General features: G+C 46.0%; 1 protein-coding gene across 1 annotated transcript in view; it reads left to right on the top strand.

Annotated features, from left to right (window-relative positions):
- Positions 1-5,865: 5,865 nt before the first annotated feature.
- Positions 5,866-15,815, top strand: part of LONRF2 (LON peptidase N-terminal domain and ring finger 2) — a 30,972-nt gene continuing 21,022 nt past the window's right edge. Inside the window, exon 1 of the mRNA XM_054271550.1 lies at positions 5,866-6,634. Within this exon, the coding sequence (XP_054127525.1) occupies positions 5,866-6,634 (769 nt within the window). The remainder of the gene's footprint in view (positions 6,635-15,815) is intronic.

Raw genomic sequence — 15,815 nt, 5'->3', positions numbered from 1 at the left:
CAGCTCTCAGAGGGTGAACTGTTATTCCTTTTGACTCATACTCTTGTTGAAAATATAAATGTGTGCATATTTGTGAATATTCCAGTGCTGTACCCTGAATTTTACAGAAAAACACACAAGGAAATTTATATTTCTGCTACTGCAGCAGAGTAGGACTAATACAAATGAAAAGGTGCAAGGGGACTGCACAGTGACCAGGGAGAGCATTACACTTTGGATGCTCATTAATTATCTTCTTTCCTGTGACTAAACCAAGACAGGCATGCATCCTGTAGAGAAAATAGTATGTAATTAATTAAAATCGTATCAGGTTAATGCGTGAAGGAGATATTAAATAAGCCTACATAGATTTAATTATACTGTACCCTAATTTTCATGTCTTTGACTTTACAACTTCTGTAATGCTTTAGCATGGCAACTGTATGTGTGCCTGTGCATTGATAATACCCTAATTAACTTATTCTGAAACAATAAAAGACAGATTTCCTCCAAAAAAATCATCAAAACAAACTGGAGTTTAATACTTCAAACTACCTTGGAACAGAAAAGTGTTAGAGGAATTAAAAATGCCCTCCAAATATGTAAATGCTGTCACTTCAAAGTTACTTCATCTTCTCATTTTCCCTTCAAGCTCCAAGTAAATTCTACCCCGGGGAAAACTCTGAGGAAGCTGGGCCTCAGGAAGAAGTTGAAAATTAGGCTACAAACTTAAAGGAAACCTCATGATAACTTTGAAATGTGTAACTGTGACTCACTGGAGTAAGTACCTGTAATTCCCGCCTTGGAAAGTGGATGGACTTCTACACGTGGCTTGAGAGTGCATGATGAGGCCAGTCCTAAGGGGAAGCACGTTATTGACAGGAAAATAATATTGCTAAAGGAGAGGGCCTCTAACAGCCTTCCATGGAGTAGCCAAGTCTGTGTGATGGGGCTTTTTAAAAAATGATGAAGCCAGAAGCAGTTTTGCCTGCTAGTGAGTTAGTGAGTACAAGAGGTGGTCCTTTATTTCCTGTGGTAGGCAACATTTCAATCCTATGCACTAGCTACAGCTTTTCTTCAAACAAAAAGTATAAATCAACTTGGTGTCTTGTCACCTTTCAGTTCCTTTATGGAAAATCCATTCTGTTTTTTGGCTGTTGAAATCAGTTGCTTGTAGTTTATCCAGCAAGAAGCCATAAACCACACGACCATGTCATGGGGCACCTGTTCCACTGATCTTTCTTGGCTGGAGTCCTCATGTCACGTTTGCTGTGGTAGGCATACTACTGATAATTTCAGTAAGAAGCATGAGCTTCTTAAGTGTACATTTTTAATAATTTTATTTTTATTTATTTTCCCCTGGTTCATGCTGTTTTTTCATCTATCATTCTTTCCTTATAATTATTAATACTTTGAGATGGCTTAAATGGTGAGTCCAAATTTTCATCATCCCTCCAAGATCTGCAGCTCAGTGAATTCTTATCAATTTTGCAAAAGGCAGCTGCATTAAAGTGGCTTTGTTGCTCAGATAAGAAAAAAGCAAATACAAGTGCAGCCAGATGTACAAATGAACCATGTTCTGGAGCAAGAAGGCCTGTGAAAGAACACAGCCCCCGAAATAGGCATCAGGGAGAAGAGTGACGCAGGTGTGCTCAGACACAAGGTGGCAAGCAGTTCTGCTCCTGGGAAGCAGGGAAAAGCTGTGCCAGTTTGAACAGCAGTGAGGTAATTTTGTTCCCTTGCAAATAAATGTCTTGGAAAAAAGCAGAGGCTGCGTGCCAAGAGGTGATTGATCACGCTGCTAAATAAAGTAGTAGCCTCACTTCATGGGAGGTTCTTCTTGAAGCACGTGCTGAGCATTGATGAGGAAAGGGCTGCAGCCGTCCCAGCATGCCAGCCTGGCATGACACCTGCACAGCAGCAAATGGGGGCCATGTCCAGCACCAGCCCCTGAGCCTCCCAAATCACTGCCCATCAGAAGGGACAGATGGAGCTGAAGGAGTTTCACACAGCAGTCCAATGACACGTGAGGAAAAATGGTGTGACAAGATGGACTTGCCTGCTGTCTCCTTCTTCAGGAAAGCAAGGAGGGCTGCTGGGGAGTTGCCAGCCAAAGAGCCTAATCACCAGATGAGTAGGATGGGGGCAGTCAGCCAAAATGCTGCTCTTCCTTATTGAGGTCATAGGAATGAGAGAATAATGCTGTGAGGTAGCTCTAGCAGTGAGTCCACATTTTCATCATCTGTCCAAGATACCATGGCTTGTCCTTGATACCACAGAATAGAATGAGCCACTGTGTTTCTGTCCTCTCTATGCTGTGAATAATGTCCCTAAGTGACTTAGATAAAATGGCAATGGGATTCCATCCCATCTTAACTCCAAGTCAATATGTCAAGAGAGAGAATGATGAAATACCAACAGGATGCCAAGGTCACCTTCTGGGTAGAAGCCTTGAGCCAAGGAAGATGGTACCATTGTTGGAGAAGTGAGCATTGCCCAAAGAATCAACTGCAATGAGCAGTGCAAAATGGATAAGTCATGGAGCAACTTAGTGCAAACATATTACTGTTCTGAAAACCAACAATACTTCTAGAGCCATCATCCACCTGCTTCTTTATTGATCTAAACATCCCAGAGCCAGTCTCGCTACAGTTTGTCATCTATGATGAAAGTAAGAGGAGTGTTTTACAGAGGTGCTGGAGGGGCTAGGATGGCTGGTGCTATCTTGGCAGTCCCTGGGTATCCTTTACTTGTCATGGAATGGCTCTGAGGCTGTGAGGAACAAAGGTCCTGTTCCTTGCTGTTAGCTGGGATCCTTTGGTCATGCTTCCTCCACTGTGAATACTGATGCTTACTTAAGCCAGACTGTGCAGTATGACAACAACCCCATACATCTAAAGAAGGTTAATACCTTACTATTGTTATGAATGAAGTTCTATATGTCTAATTTAATAAACAACAAAATTAAATTTGGCAGCAATTTGAACTGAACAGAAATTTTATATAAATTAATACAATCGAGTGTATTAAATATAATGAAGCAAATACAAAAAAAAAATGGCAGTGTTTAATTAACTATGATTAAGGATGATTAAGGTTCATATAAAGCATAAGCAAAACTGACCGGGACACGGGGAGGGCTTCTCACCCTGCCTCATGTATGAAACAAAGTAATCCAAACTAATCTTATATTCTGTATGCTAATACATATTCATCAATATTTTTCTGTAAATCCCCTCCTATTTTTGATTCTTGAAATCTACGTCACTATACTGCATACTGCATGCTCCGCTTGTTGTTAGGGGGTCTCCTGGTTTTTTGGTGGTCTTTTCAGAGGAAGGCTCACCATCTTCCTCTCTGTCCTCTGAATAATCTTACAGGTTGCACATGTGCACTAAGCTTTGTGTTATGTAAGTAAGCATTATGTTCTAAATAAGCCTTATTATTTCATAGATTAAACCACAACTTAGATTCCATACTTGGAATCGTCCCAACTTTGCTCATCCCAGGGCTGATTCTGTTTTCTGGAATCCTCCCAACTTTGTTCATCCCAAGGCTGATTCTGCTTTGGGATCTTGCTTATCTCAATACTACATCCTGTATCCTGTTTTTCACGTGTAACATCTGCAAAGTGGTCCATCTGCTTTGTAACACTAATCACATATACTTTTCCTTAATTGTTTTCTAACAATTATTTTCTAAAATATTGATATAGTTACAATTTAATTAGCACAAATCATATCCATTTATCACACACAGCAGTCCAAAGACACGTGGAGAAAAGTGGCGTGACAGGATGGACTTGCCTGCTGTCTCCTTCTTCAGGAAAGCAAGGAGGGCTGCTGGGGAGTTCCCAGCCAAAGAGCCTCATCACACGACGAGTGGGATGGGGGCAGTCAGCCAAAATGCTGCTCTTCCTTATTGGGGTCATAGGAATGAGAGAATAATGCTGTGGGGTGGCTCAAGCAGTGAGTCCACATTTTCCTCATCTGTCCAAGATTCCATGGCTTGTCCTTGATACCACAGAATAGAATGAGCCACTGTGTTTCTGTCCTCTCTATGCTGTGAATAATGTTCCTAAGTGACTTAGTTAAAATGGCAACGGGATTCTATCCCACCTTAACTCCAAGTGAACATTTCAAGAAAGGGAATGATGAAATACTAACAGGATGCCAAGGTTACCTTCTGGGTAGAAGCCTTGAGCCAAGGAAGATGGTACCATTGTTGGAGAAGTGAGCATTGCCCAGAGAATCAACTGTTAGGAACATGAACAGTGCAAAATGGATAAGTCATGGAGCAACTTAGTGCAAACATATTACTGTTCTGAAAACCAACAATACTTCTAGAGCCATCATCCACCTGCTTCTTTATTGATCTAAACATCCCAGAGCCAGTCTCGCTACAGTTTGTCATCTATGATGAAAGTAAGAGGAGTGTTTTACAGAGGTGCTGGAGGGGCTAGGATGGCTGGTGCTATCTTGGCAGTCCCTGGGTATCCTTTACTTGTCATGGAATGGCTCTGAGGCTGTGAGGAACAAAGGTCCTGTTCCTTGCTGTTAGCTGGGATCCTTTGGTCATGCTTCCTCCACTGTGAATACTGATGCTTACTTAAGCCAGACTGTGCAGTATGACAACAACCCCATACATCTAAAGACGGTTAATACCTTACTATTTAGAAAATCCGTACACTTTCACAATATGAAGACTATTTGATACAAGCGTTAATGAATGAGGTTTTCCTGATTAGCTGGGGGCCGGAGGCCTAACAAGAGAGGCAAAGCTAAAAATCCCCTCTGCTGTCCACCTGCTGCCCAAAAAGCAGCTGGATGTGGGTCTCTCCCCATTGGATTGACAAGCTTTCCGCTTCTCAGAGCAGTTTGTTTACAGCTGTGTCTAAAATAAACGTTGCCCAACTTATTTTTTTCCCCCCGCTCCTGTTATTCCTGCGGAGCAAGTTGGATTCCTCTCTGACTCAGGCATGATTAACTAACTTCCAGCTGCATTATCTTTATTGTTGCTGCCGATGCACAAGCCAGCGCTCAGCACGACTCGTGGATCCCAAGCTGTGCTGGCGAGGCTGCCACTTACAGAAAAGGATTTTTTTTTCTAACAGTTGTGGTGTTTGGGAAATGTTATTTTTTTATTTGTGTGTTTATTTGTTTAAGAGACAGCAAGTACCTGCTTTCTCGGGGACCAGAGAAATTAAAATAAACAACCGATAACGCTCCCCGACCTACACGGTGCGGTGCTGCTGGCGGAGAGGCCGCGTCCGGCGGCGGGGGGCACCGAGGCGTCCCGGGGCACGGCGGGACGTGAGGCGATGGGACAGGAGGGTCGGGAAGCCCAGCGAGGAAGCGGTTAACGCCGGGCACCAGGAAACGGGAAGGAAGCGGCCGAGCTCGGCAGGAGCCGCTCGGCGGAAGCCCCCCCGGGCCCGCTCCCGCTGCTGGAGCCGCCGCCGCCGCCGGACCGGGCGCACGTGCGGGCGCGGCGGCGCAGGGGCACGTGCGGGGCGGGCACGTGCGGCACCGGCACCTGGCAGCGGCCGGCCGGGCACCGAGGGAGGGGCCGAGGGAGGGAAGGGAGCTCCCGCCGCGACACCGCTGCCCCGGGGAGTGCGGGCGGTCTGCCAGCCTCGGGTGCTTTTACCCAACCACTCGCCCCTTACATAAGCCGGGAGCCGGTCCGCCCCCCCCCATCCCCGCCGCCGTTCCCCCTTCCCCCTCCCGGGAGCCGCCCCCCTGCTGCAGAGATGTGACACGCCCCCTCTCCATCCCTCCCTCCCTCCCTTCCGTCGCCGTCCCCTCCCAGGAAGAAGCCGGAGTCGGCAGCGCCGCGGGCCCAGCATGGAGTAGGGCGGCCCGGGGCCGGCGGCGCCGCGCGGGCATGGAGCTGGGCCCGGGGCCCTGCGCGCTGCCGCCCGCCGCCGGGGCCGGGGCTAGGGCGGCGGCGGCGGCGGCGGCGGGGGGACCCTGTGCCGAGATGCTGCAGGTGGCGGAGGAGGCCTTCCGCGGCGGCAACTTCGAGCTGGCGGCCGAGATCTACGGCTCCGAGCTGGCGGGGCTGCCGCAGCCCGAGCGGGGCCTGTGCCTCCGCCGCGCCGACGCGCTGGCCAGGGCCGGCCGCATGGCCGAGGCGCTGGACGCCTACGGCGCGGCGGCGCGGCTGGCGCGGCTGCGGCCCGAGGAGCTGCGGGAGCTGGCGGAGAGCGTCGCCCTCAGCATCCGCGACAAGGAGCTGCGCCTCCCGCCCTGGGGGAGCGGCGCGGCCGGCGGCGGCGGGGCGGAGGGCGAGAGTCTCGGCGACCCGGCGTGCTGCCGCCCGCCCGAGCTGTTCGCCTGCCCGCTGTGCCGGCGGCTGCTGTGCGAGCCGGTGACCCTGCACTGCGGGCACACCCACTGCCGCCGCTGCGCCGAGCCCGGCGACTGCGGCCGCTGCCACCGCCCGCGCCGCCCCGCCGAGCCGACCCCTGCCGCCGCCGCGCTGCCGCCGGCCGCCGGCCGCCCGCGGGTCAACGTGGTGCTGGGCAACCTGCTGCACAAGTGGTTCGGCGCCGAGAGCCGGGCGCGGCGGCTCCGCGCCGAGGGCGACGCGCTGCGGGAGCGCCAGGAGCTACCGGCCGCCCTGGAGAAGTACAACCAGGCCCTGGAGATGGGTGAGTGGCGCCGGCGGGCGGAGGGGGGGGCGCGGCGGGGGCAGCGCTGGCAGCCGGCACCGGGCTGGCCCCCGCAGCCGGGCGGGGAGGGGGCTTGCGGTGAGCGGTGGGAGAGGGAGCCTGCCGGAGGCTACGAGCGGGAACCCTGCCAGCGGGTCTCCTCACGCCCGCCCCCCGCTCCAGTGAATGGCTATTTTTGTTCCACTGGTATTTTTGTCCTTGCTCTGAAGGTGCTTGGCGTTTTAGCTGTTCGCTGCCGATGACTCATTATGCAGTATTTCTAGAAAACCCGCTTTCCTATTTATGGGGAAGCCATCATTCAGCGTAGGATACGCAGTAGTGGTCGTGTTGAGCCGCGGTGCGGCTTCCTGGAAGAAATGAATGTGTGGAACAGATTCATTCAGCTACGTGCAGCTGCACCTTCAGCAAGAGAAAAGCTTTGAAAACACCTGATGGGATATCAGTAGGTGTAAAGGCTCAGAAAATTTCCTTTATCTTGCACTGTGCAAAATACTCAAGGTTATCTACGTTTAGCCTTGGAGAGATGGCCCACTCGTGTTTTGAGCGTAGCTCTTTGTTGACACGCAGGATTTCTGTGTGCATGGTGTTCTCTGAAAAGCTTGGCTTTGAATAATAATGCCTGCATTCCTCCTCTGCCAAACCGATGGCAGCCGTAGTTTATCAAGACTAGCTTGTTTTCAGGTTCTGCGCCGAGTAGTAGGTGGGTGCTGCTCGCTCGGTTGTAGCCCTGTAGTAGTGGATGTGTGCGTGCGCCCGGCTGTTTGCCCTGCGAGCGGCGGGGGTGGCACAGCGCCGGGGATGGCGGGGAGAGATCCCCCGTGATCTGCTGCTCCTCCGCTCTCGGCGAGATGGATGTCCGGTTTAATCGAGGAGAAGGGGGGAGAATGCCTCCGTCGTTTTGACACTGACGAAATCCTGCGGGTAAATGTCTTTGAAAGACAAGCGTAGGGAAAATTGTGCCGCTCCTCTGTCAATGAGCTCCTTCCCTGCATTGACTAAAATCGTGTTCCTTGATCGTGGCTCTTACATGCAGGGATAAATGGCTCTGATCTTTTTTTTTTTTTTTATTTCTTTTGCTGTGGAGAGAAGCAATTTCACTGTTATTCCAGTCCTTGGCTCACTTTCAGATTTTTGCCACGGCTTAATGATAGGCATTGGAGATAGAAGAGTTTGGGATGGGATAGCATAGCATACTCACAGCTGGTACTGGCTGTGGAAACCATTATTTCTGCTGTTTCTTTCACTTTCCCAGATAGATGTGACAAGTTTTCAGTCCTATCTGAAAACTATCCTAGAAAACTATTTATCTATCCCTACAAAACTATTATGTGGTTTAGCTGAAGTAATCCCTATTAAAGTAGGGCAGGATGGAGCCCAAGAAGGAAGGTGAAGCCGAGGGAGAGGAGAGACTTAATGTAGGTCACTCGTGGATACGGTGAGTTTTCAGTAAGGAAGCATCCTCATATTTTGGTTTCAGGGTCCTACTGCTGGGGAAAATAGCATCTCATCAATGGAATTAATGTTTGAAGAGTTTTTTAGAGAACTATTTCTCACTATTCTCTCTGCTTCTTGCTGTGTCTGTATGGGGGTGAAAGAAGAGAGGAGACTGTAATGTGCTGCTGGTGTTCTCACACAGCGTGTGTCTTTCTCTTTCCTCTCCCTCGAGTGCAATCTCCAGCCAAAGCTGTTGTGCATCAGGATCTCAAGATAACTCCTTTGCAGTGCCCTTATTTCTGTCTTCAGTGATTTCCCAAGCAGCTGAGGAATCCATTCAGAAAGTTCTCACTCTGTCAGTGAACTTGAATTTTTTTTTTAATAAAATTGTAATTGAAATTAATAACAGGTATCTTGCTAGCTTTTGAAATCCAAATGCCACAGGCTTACATGTTGCAACTTCCCTGTAGTGGATCCAAATTCCTGCTGATGAAGAGCAGCCCATGCCCCCAGCCCATCATCTTTTTTGATGTTTTGTGCGTGCTGGTGTTGTTCCTCACAAATTGAACTGCTGTGTATGAACCTTGTGTTCTTAAATTCTTGCCACATGTTCACTGCTTTTCCGTATGCTGGAGTTGCCTTCTTGTTTTCCAGCCAAGTATCATGGTCAATAAGGAAAAACCCCACAGCTCTTATCCAACTGTTCAGTGTTGAAGTGTTAGCATGTGAGTGACTTAAAAGCACAGGACAGCCCTAGGAGTCACACCAGGTGCCTGAGAGCGTTGTCCAAAAGAGTTCCTGAACTGTCAAGCTTGTGGCTATGACCATTTCCTTGAGGAGCCTGTTCCAGTGCCCAGCCACCCTCTGGGTGAAAAATCTTTTACTAAAATCCAACCTAAACCTCCCCAGACTCAGCTTCCTGCTGTTTCCTCAGGTCCTGTCCCTGGTCACCAGAGAAAAGAGATGAGTGCATGGGCCTCCACTTCCCCTTGTGAGGAAGCTGTAAATAGTGATGAGGTGTCCTCTCAGTTTCCTCTACTCCCAGCTGAACACACTTCTGGTGTGTGAGAAGATAAGTGCTTTTTACAACCTCCAAGTGCTTGTGTATTGCACAAACATGTCAAGGGCCTGGCTATTTGATTTTTTTTTTTAGTGACTGAAGCTCATGAGTACATTGATTATACAATTGTGATATGAAGTTGGGTAGAATTCCAGATTTCTTGGCAGTACACATACTTCAGTGGGATTTTTTAACTGGTGTTTTTTGTGGAATACTTTCCTACTCTGTTTGTTACAACTGGCTTTGTGTGATGATGCAATATTAAAGCAAGTTTTGCTGTCATTTTGCTCGTTCTGATTGTGACCTTCTCCTGATTGACACTTTAGTTCTTGAGGTTCTTCAATTCTTGAATTACATTTCTGGTGCAATCTGGGATGTCGGGAAGAGGTCTACATGCCTTCAAGTTGTCAGCTTTTTCCCGTTGAACTAGTTAGTCTTACAAACTCATACTGTTAGTGAGTATGTTCATCTTTTATCCTTAACTATCACATTTACAACAGCAATGCTGCTCCCATGTTCACTCCTGTAGTCTGCTATGGATTCAGGTGTGGTTAAGTGGGGTTTTTTGTTCTTAAGAAAATCAGCTTTGCTATTTGATCCTTCCAGTCCTCTTGAGATGTGATCTCTGCTGTATTATACAAAGTCACTGCCTTTTTTTCCCCTCTGCTATAGACATTGTAATAGATCCTCCATTATTGTAAGGTATCTAATTACCACAGCTTCAAAGCAAGCACATGTCAAGCTGCTTGAAAGAAAGCATTTGTTTCCAGATGGATCATTTTTTATGCCAAGCTTTATGCTGTTCAGCCATCATAATATCAACTGTTGTCCAAATGTTGCTCTCATGGCTGTTACCCCAGCTTTCTGAATTTCATTTGTGTGGGGTGGGCTTCCTCTGTGCCATCCCTTCTCTTCTAACTAGCCTTTTGATTGGACTCCTAGGTTAGTTAAAGTGAAATATATGATATATGTGTGCAGGATTGCTTTGTTTGTGGGGTTGTTTTCTTTTGTTTATTTGGGTTTGGGACCTCTTTGTGCAGTATGTGCTTTCTGCACCCTTTTTTTCTTTGACCTGCTGCTCTCTCGCTGATGGAGGTATTCTCTGGAGGGACTGTGCTGGGGAGGAGTACAATCATTTCCTTATATCCAGGCATACAGATTCTTTAACCTGTGTGCCTGAAGTTAAAGTAAGCTAGATTTCAGTGACAAATAAATGTATTTTGAGGATGTGCTTTTGGCAGTGTGTTCTGGTTTTAGGTTTTTGTTTTGGTTTTTTTTTTGTTTCTCCAAAGCAGTTCTCAGTTACAGAGGCAACAGGTAGCGTTGGGAAGATTGTGAATAGAGCTTTTCCCAAGTAGAGCTCTAAAAGAGATGAAGGTCTCATTGGGATGAGGGTACATTCATTAGACAACGTGCATGTTACAGGTCCTGGGTGGTCTCTCAGGCTTGCCCACAGGGCTGTGGCTCTGCTGGGAGGGGCTGTGACCTTGTGCCCACCTGACCCTAATCTCAAATGAGCTGCTTGGGGTGTGGAGGGCTGACCCTGCCCTGACTCCTGTGGTGTGAGGTGTGGGGTTTTTTTGCTTGCTGTGTGCTGTACAGTTGGGTCCCAGCCCTGAGGGTGGCACACATCCTATCTGGATGCTGGTGTTCCAGGACACCTTGTTTCTTCATGAGACATGTTGGCTTCAGTGTGTAGTTACCCACTGCTGCAAAGTTCATCAAGCCTGAGAAGATGATTGTTTCTGGAGAGCTGTAAGAGCTCAGCAAACACTCTAAGTGATTGTGTTTACTTCTAGTGTGATGGACTCTTTCTGAGCAGGAGTATGTTTGTCCTGGGGCAGGGGGGGATAGCTAATGCATGCAGCCACTCACATTGCCCAGGATTTTAGTTCCACCCCTGCCAAGGTTTCCAGAATGAGCATACAGGAGATAAAGCTCAGCTGTATCATAGAGTTTTCAAAACACAATAACAGATTGAGGCCTTAGGAAGAAAGGGCTCCTTTGCACATACATATGTGTGGGTCTTTGTTTTAAGTGGATAAAGGATGGTGTAGGAAAGGCCAAGGAGAGGAGGTGAGTTTGTACCAAGCCGAGTAGTGTTAGAGGTAGGAGTGCTGCAGGACAGGCACGGGAGATGCTGCTGTGTGCCTGCTGGGGATGCTCTGGTCTCTGCGAGGGCAGAGCTGCTCACTGACCACTGGCCCAGGGGTCGGTGGTTGTGCTGTTGCTAGAAACAAAATGCAGATGCTTTTGTGAGCTTTGGTGGAAAGAGGAGAATCTGCCTCTCTTGGCCAGGCCTTGGAGAGCCCTCCCCTCTCATCCCAGTGAATGATCATCATAAATTGGTCGGATCCAAAAGAAAGCTTATTGTGGCCACTCAACACTAATTACTTCTGTGGTCAAGCAATTAATGGAAATTTATCTGATGCCTACCAAATTCTCTCTTTGTAAGAATTGAATTAAGGGGGTGGGGCAAGCCAGGAGGCAGTAGCAAAAAGACACAAAAAAAGCTACAGACCTTCAATGTGAGTTGTTTCAAGAGCAATTGCTGTAGATTTTCCTGCCAGGTAAATGCTAGATCGTGGGGTTGCACTCCTTCCTGGAGAGCATGGCATAGGTAAACTTCAAGCCAAGCATTCTTTGAGTTAGACTGAGTGCTTGCAGCCATAACATGGGTGTTGGCAAGTGTTCTGCCGTGCCCCAGGTATAATTTGCTTGGGCATTTTCCTTCTGTGTCTGTATCTAAGTTGTTTCAGATAAGGGTGGGAAAGGATGATCAGAATTTCTTGGTGGACTGGCTGAACACTCTTCAGGTGCTTTCCTACTGCAGCCCTGACTAGTGATGGATGTTAGTCCTGGGTCAAGGTCAGAAGAAGCCCCAGTCTGTAAAGGGACTGAATGGTCTTTAGAGTGAACTATGCATAAGCTTTTGTAGAGATGGTTGAGGCCATTTTATGCATTTTATTAATTCTACCATTTTCTAAGATTGTACCCTTGTTAATGGTGCACTTGCACCAAAGTCTTATTCAAAGAAAACTGCTAGAGAGCATCCATATGCACCTGTATGTGCATTATATGTATTAGAGTACTTTAATGGTCTCTTCTTTTGTATACCATTTCTAGAAGGCTGCTATTAAAGATAAGATAATTTGACTTTTCGTGATATGATAAAACAGATGTTGGCCAAATCTTCCTTCCTCACAGGGTCTTGGGCACACTTTCCTGTTGGTAGTAGTAAAGAAGTAAGTCTTTGATGTTGTACCAGCCATTTAGCAAAAACAAGAAAAAACCCGTGGTAGACAGCTGTCATGACTCCTACAACAGTAACTGGTTCAGTCATTTTAATAATTTATCAGAAGAATATTTAATTTTTTACCTCCTAATGTAAGCTGACTTTAATAGAAGAATGAGAGGTAGTGTTTCTGAAATTACCTGCTACAAAAAATAGTAGCTGCTTGCTGCTTAGAGAAGTTGTACTAAAAAAGGAACTTTCCCATCCCTCTGTAAAATCTTGGAATCCCTCTGTAAAGTCTTGGAATCCACTTAAAGTGTATGTCCAAAACCTCTTCGCTCTGTTCTACATGGACAGAAGAACATGTAAAAGTAGGAATCAAGGTTACTGAGAGACTGTTGCAGTAATCCCAGAGTTATTTTTAAACTTGAAATATTTTGCAGAGTTTTGCCCCTCAGTTCCTCCCCCCTTCTTCCCCCTTCCATTTTACTGTAAATTAGTGCTTGAAAAATAGTAGTAAATACTTCATGTATGTCACCACTGGAAACATGTCAAGTCGCTTGGAGGAGAAGCTCATGTTACTCTTGGTTTGTACAGAGCTTGTGGTTGAGTGCTCAGGTCCTGTAGTTGGATCTCTGGAAGTTTTTGCCTGCTTGCAGAGAGTCTGCTGAAGGCAAAGGCATTGCTGAGGTGCAAGACCAGAGCCAAAGTGGTCAGGAGGCTTACTCATCACTGGCAAAGGGGAGAAGGCATCATGCTGTACGGTAGACAGTCTTGCTTTGGGTTTTTGGGGTTTTTTCTGTGTTTTTTAAAAAAGTAATTAACATTGCTCATGTAACTTACCCCATCTTAAATGGTACAGAACTGTGTTTTCCCCTCCCCCTTCATGTATGTAACCCAGATGTAATTTCCTATAAATAATTTAACTGCTTCAGCAATTGTCGAGAATGAACTATACCTACTTAAAGTCTGAAGAATTTTTGAAGTCTCTTCAAACAGCATACTCTTTTTTTTTTCCTTGATTAAGCATAACAGAATGTCTCTTGCTTTTGAAAGAAGATGTTTATAGAACTGACTTGTGCTTCCTTATCTTAAAATTAGTAAATTATTACAGTACTCTTTTCTTTTTTGCAATTGTATCGAGGGACCTGCTTGTTTTGAGGACAGAAGAAGTGAGGTAGTAACAGAGAAACAAGAGGGTCCTTTTTTGCAAAAGTCAGAAATTCTGAAACAAGCTGTAACTGGAAAAAGAGGTTACAGAGACCTGAAGGATAACTTCTAGAAATGTAGCTTATGTAGTAGTCATGTCAAAGAAGGCAACTATGTTGTCATTGGTAAGGTAGTTTTACGATAGAATATCTGGCTATAAACTGATCTTATTAAATAAACTGTGATTGTGGGAGATCTGCTTGGCTGGTCCCGCCTTGTCTGCAAAGTACAATGGTGTCCTTGCAGTCTCCTTGCAATCACAGGTTCTTTTGCACCTAGCATAGGTCCCTGTTTCTTTGCAAAGATCAGAGCTTTTCCTTGGGTGCTTTGAACATCTGGGTTGACCCCTTGATGGTTTTTGTTTTGGTTTTGAATCTTGCTTGTTATATCATACTTAAGTCAGTAGATTTCTTGATTTGGGGCAGTCTCTGTACCTGCTGTATGAGAGGATAATTCCATTCTGACTGAGGCTTTGGTAAGAAACCTTTCCTAGCCTTGAACTAAATGCTGGGTGAATTAGTAAGCACTGAAAAATGAGTCATATTTGTGTACTTAACTGCTTTTGTTATACTGATGGCAAGAGGCCATAGATGACCTTGGGGTACATCATGTGAAGCAGCCCAAATGTCCAAAGGGTAGAGTGGGAACTGAAAATACAGGGAGAGTGTGTTGTTTCGTGTTGCATTATCTGGAAACAGTAGCAGGCATCTATCAGAGTGTTGAAAGATTAGGATTTGCATAGGCAGGAGCAATGATCTCATATATTGTGCTTAGCTCTGTGTTGGGACTTTCTTGAATTTGGGACTTTTGCTGCTGCTACAGTTCATGACATGGATTTGGGAGGAAAGTTATCATTGGCTTATGGAGTTGTGGACCTGGAACCTAAACTGTAGGTTAATGTAGTTGGTAATACATTAATTTGTAATAATGTAATGTAATGGGCCTGCTTCTTCCTCATGAGGCCAGAGCTAGAGCACAAAAGCAAGGATGCAGAATGAGCTGCATCATCTGTAGAAGCTCTTCTGGGTAGCACACAACTTCCCTTACAGTGTATCTCCTGAGTAATAATGGGAACAGTGATTAGCTGTGCTTAGCAGTGATGACAGTCCGGCTTTAAATAACATATGGAGCTTCCTAGCTGAGGACTTACTGAGCCTGAAATAAGACTGCTGAGAATCTAAAGCATTTTGTTCAGCACACTTCAAGAGCTGTGTTTTTAAGCCTGGACTTTTTAGCAGCAAAATACAGGGGCCTGAGAGAAATTAGTATAATTCTTAAAATCAAATTTTCCTTAAAAATTGGTGGCATAGGCTCCAAATGGAGGATGGAGGTGCCCTGTGCTCCTCACCCTCACCACAGCCTATTTCAAGGGTACCTAAGGCCATACACTACTGCCTGCCAGTGTTGGTCCCTTGGTCCCCCAGGGGGAATGCCTGTTCACAAGTGCCTATCTCTAAGTGCTGTGGAAGGGTGCTGGTTTGCACAAGTAGACTTCTGGAGGAAGTGCCATCTTTTATTGCATTCTTTGTGCACTAAAAGCTCTTGCACATTTCCTCTGAAGTCTTCGGTTACTCCACTTCAGGAAGGTGCCAATGATGTAAATGCAAGGAGGAAAAGCCGTGTTATTCAGAAAATATCTATACCTTTTAAAGTCCAGTTGTTAATCCAATTAAGGTGGACTGATGATTCAGAAGTCATGGGTTTGCTGATTGCAAGTAGGTGGTCATGTTTGTTGTCCCCCTTAATCATGTTTGGGAAGCTGACCCTGGTTTTCATCTCTGCTGTGAAATGAAGTTTTATTTTAAAGTCCTAAATGTCTTTACTACTTCTGCTAATTATTTTATCTAAACGGCACCTTTCTCTTTGTCACCCTTTCTCTCCCTACCAAACAACCCTGTGCATCCATTTTTTTGTGTGTACTTGTCATGCTTACATGAAGTTGGAGGTGAAAAGCTAATTTGCTATTCATTTAATTACTAAAACTTGCTAATTTCTCACTGAAATAATGATATATGTTTCAAATTATTTTTCAAGCTTGTTAAAAGGTTTTCAATACTGAATTGTTCAGAATAAAATGCATAATGTAGCAAAACAAGCCAAGTTTCTTTCTCTCTTCAGAGCAGAAATTTCTTTAAAATGTGAGAGAAGTTTCTACTGAAATACTGTGCAGGTTGACTCTTAAAAGCAACACTGAAAGCTTTTTGTGATGACACTTTCAGTTC

The sequence above is a fragment of the Melozone crissalis genome, unplaced genomic scaffold (genome assembly GCF_028551555.1).
Source record: "Melozone crissalis strain CALT ecotype California unplaced genomic scaffold, PUWL_Pcris_2 ptg000013l_1, whole genome shotgun sequence".
Classification (NCBI taxonomy): domain Eukaryota; kingdom Metazoa; phylum Chordata; class Aves; order Passeriformes; family Passerellidae; genus Melozone; species Melozone crissalis.
This window is presented reverse-complemented; position numbering and strand designations above follow the sequence as displayed.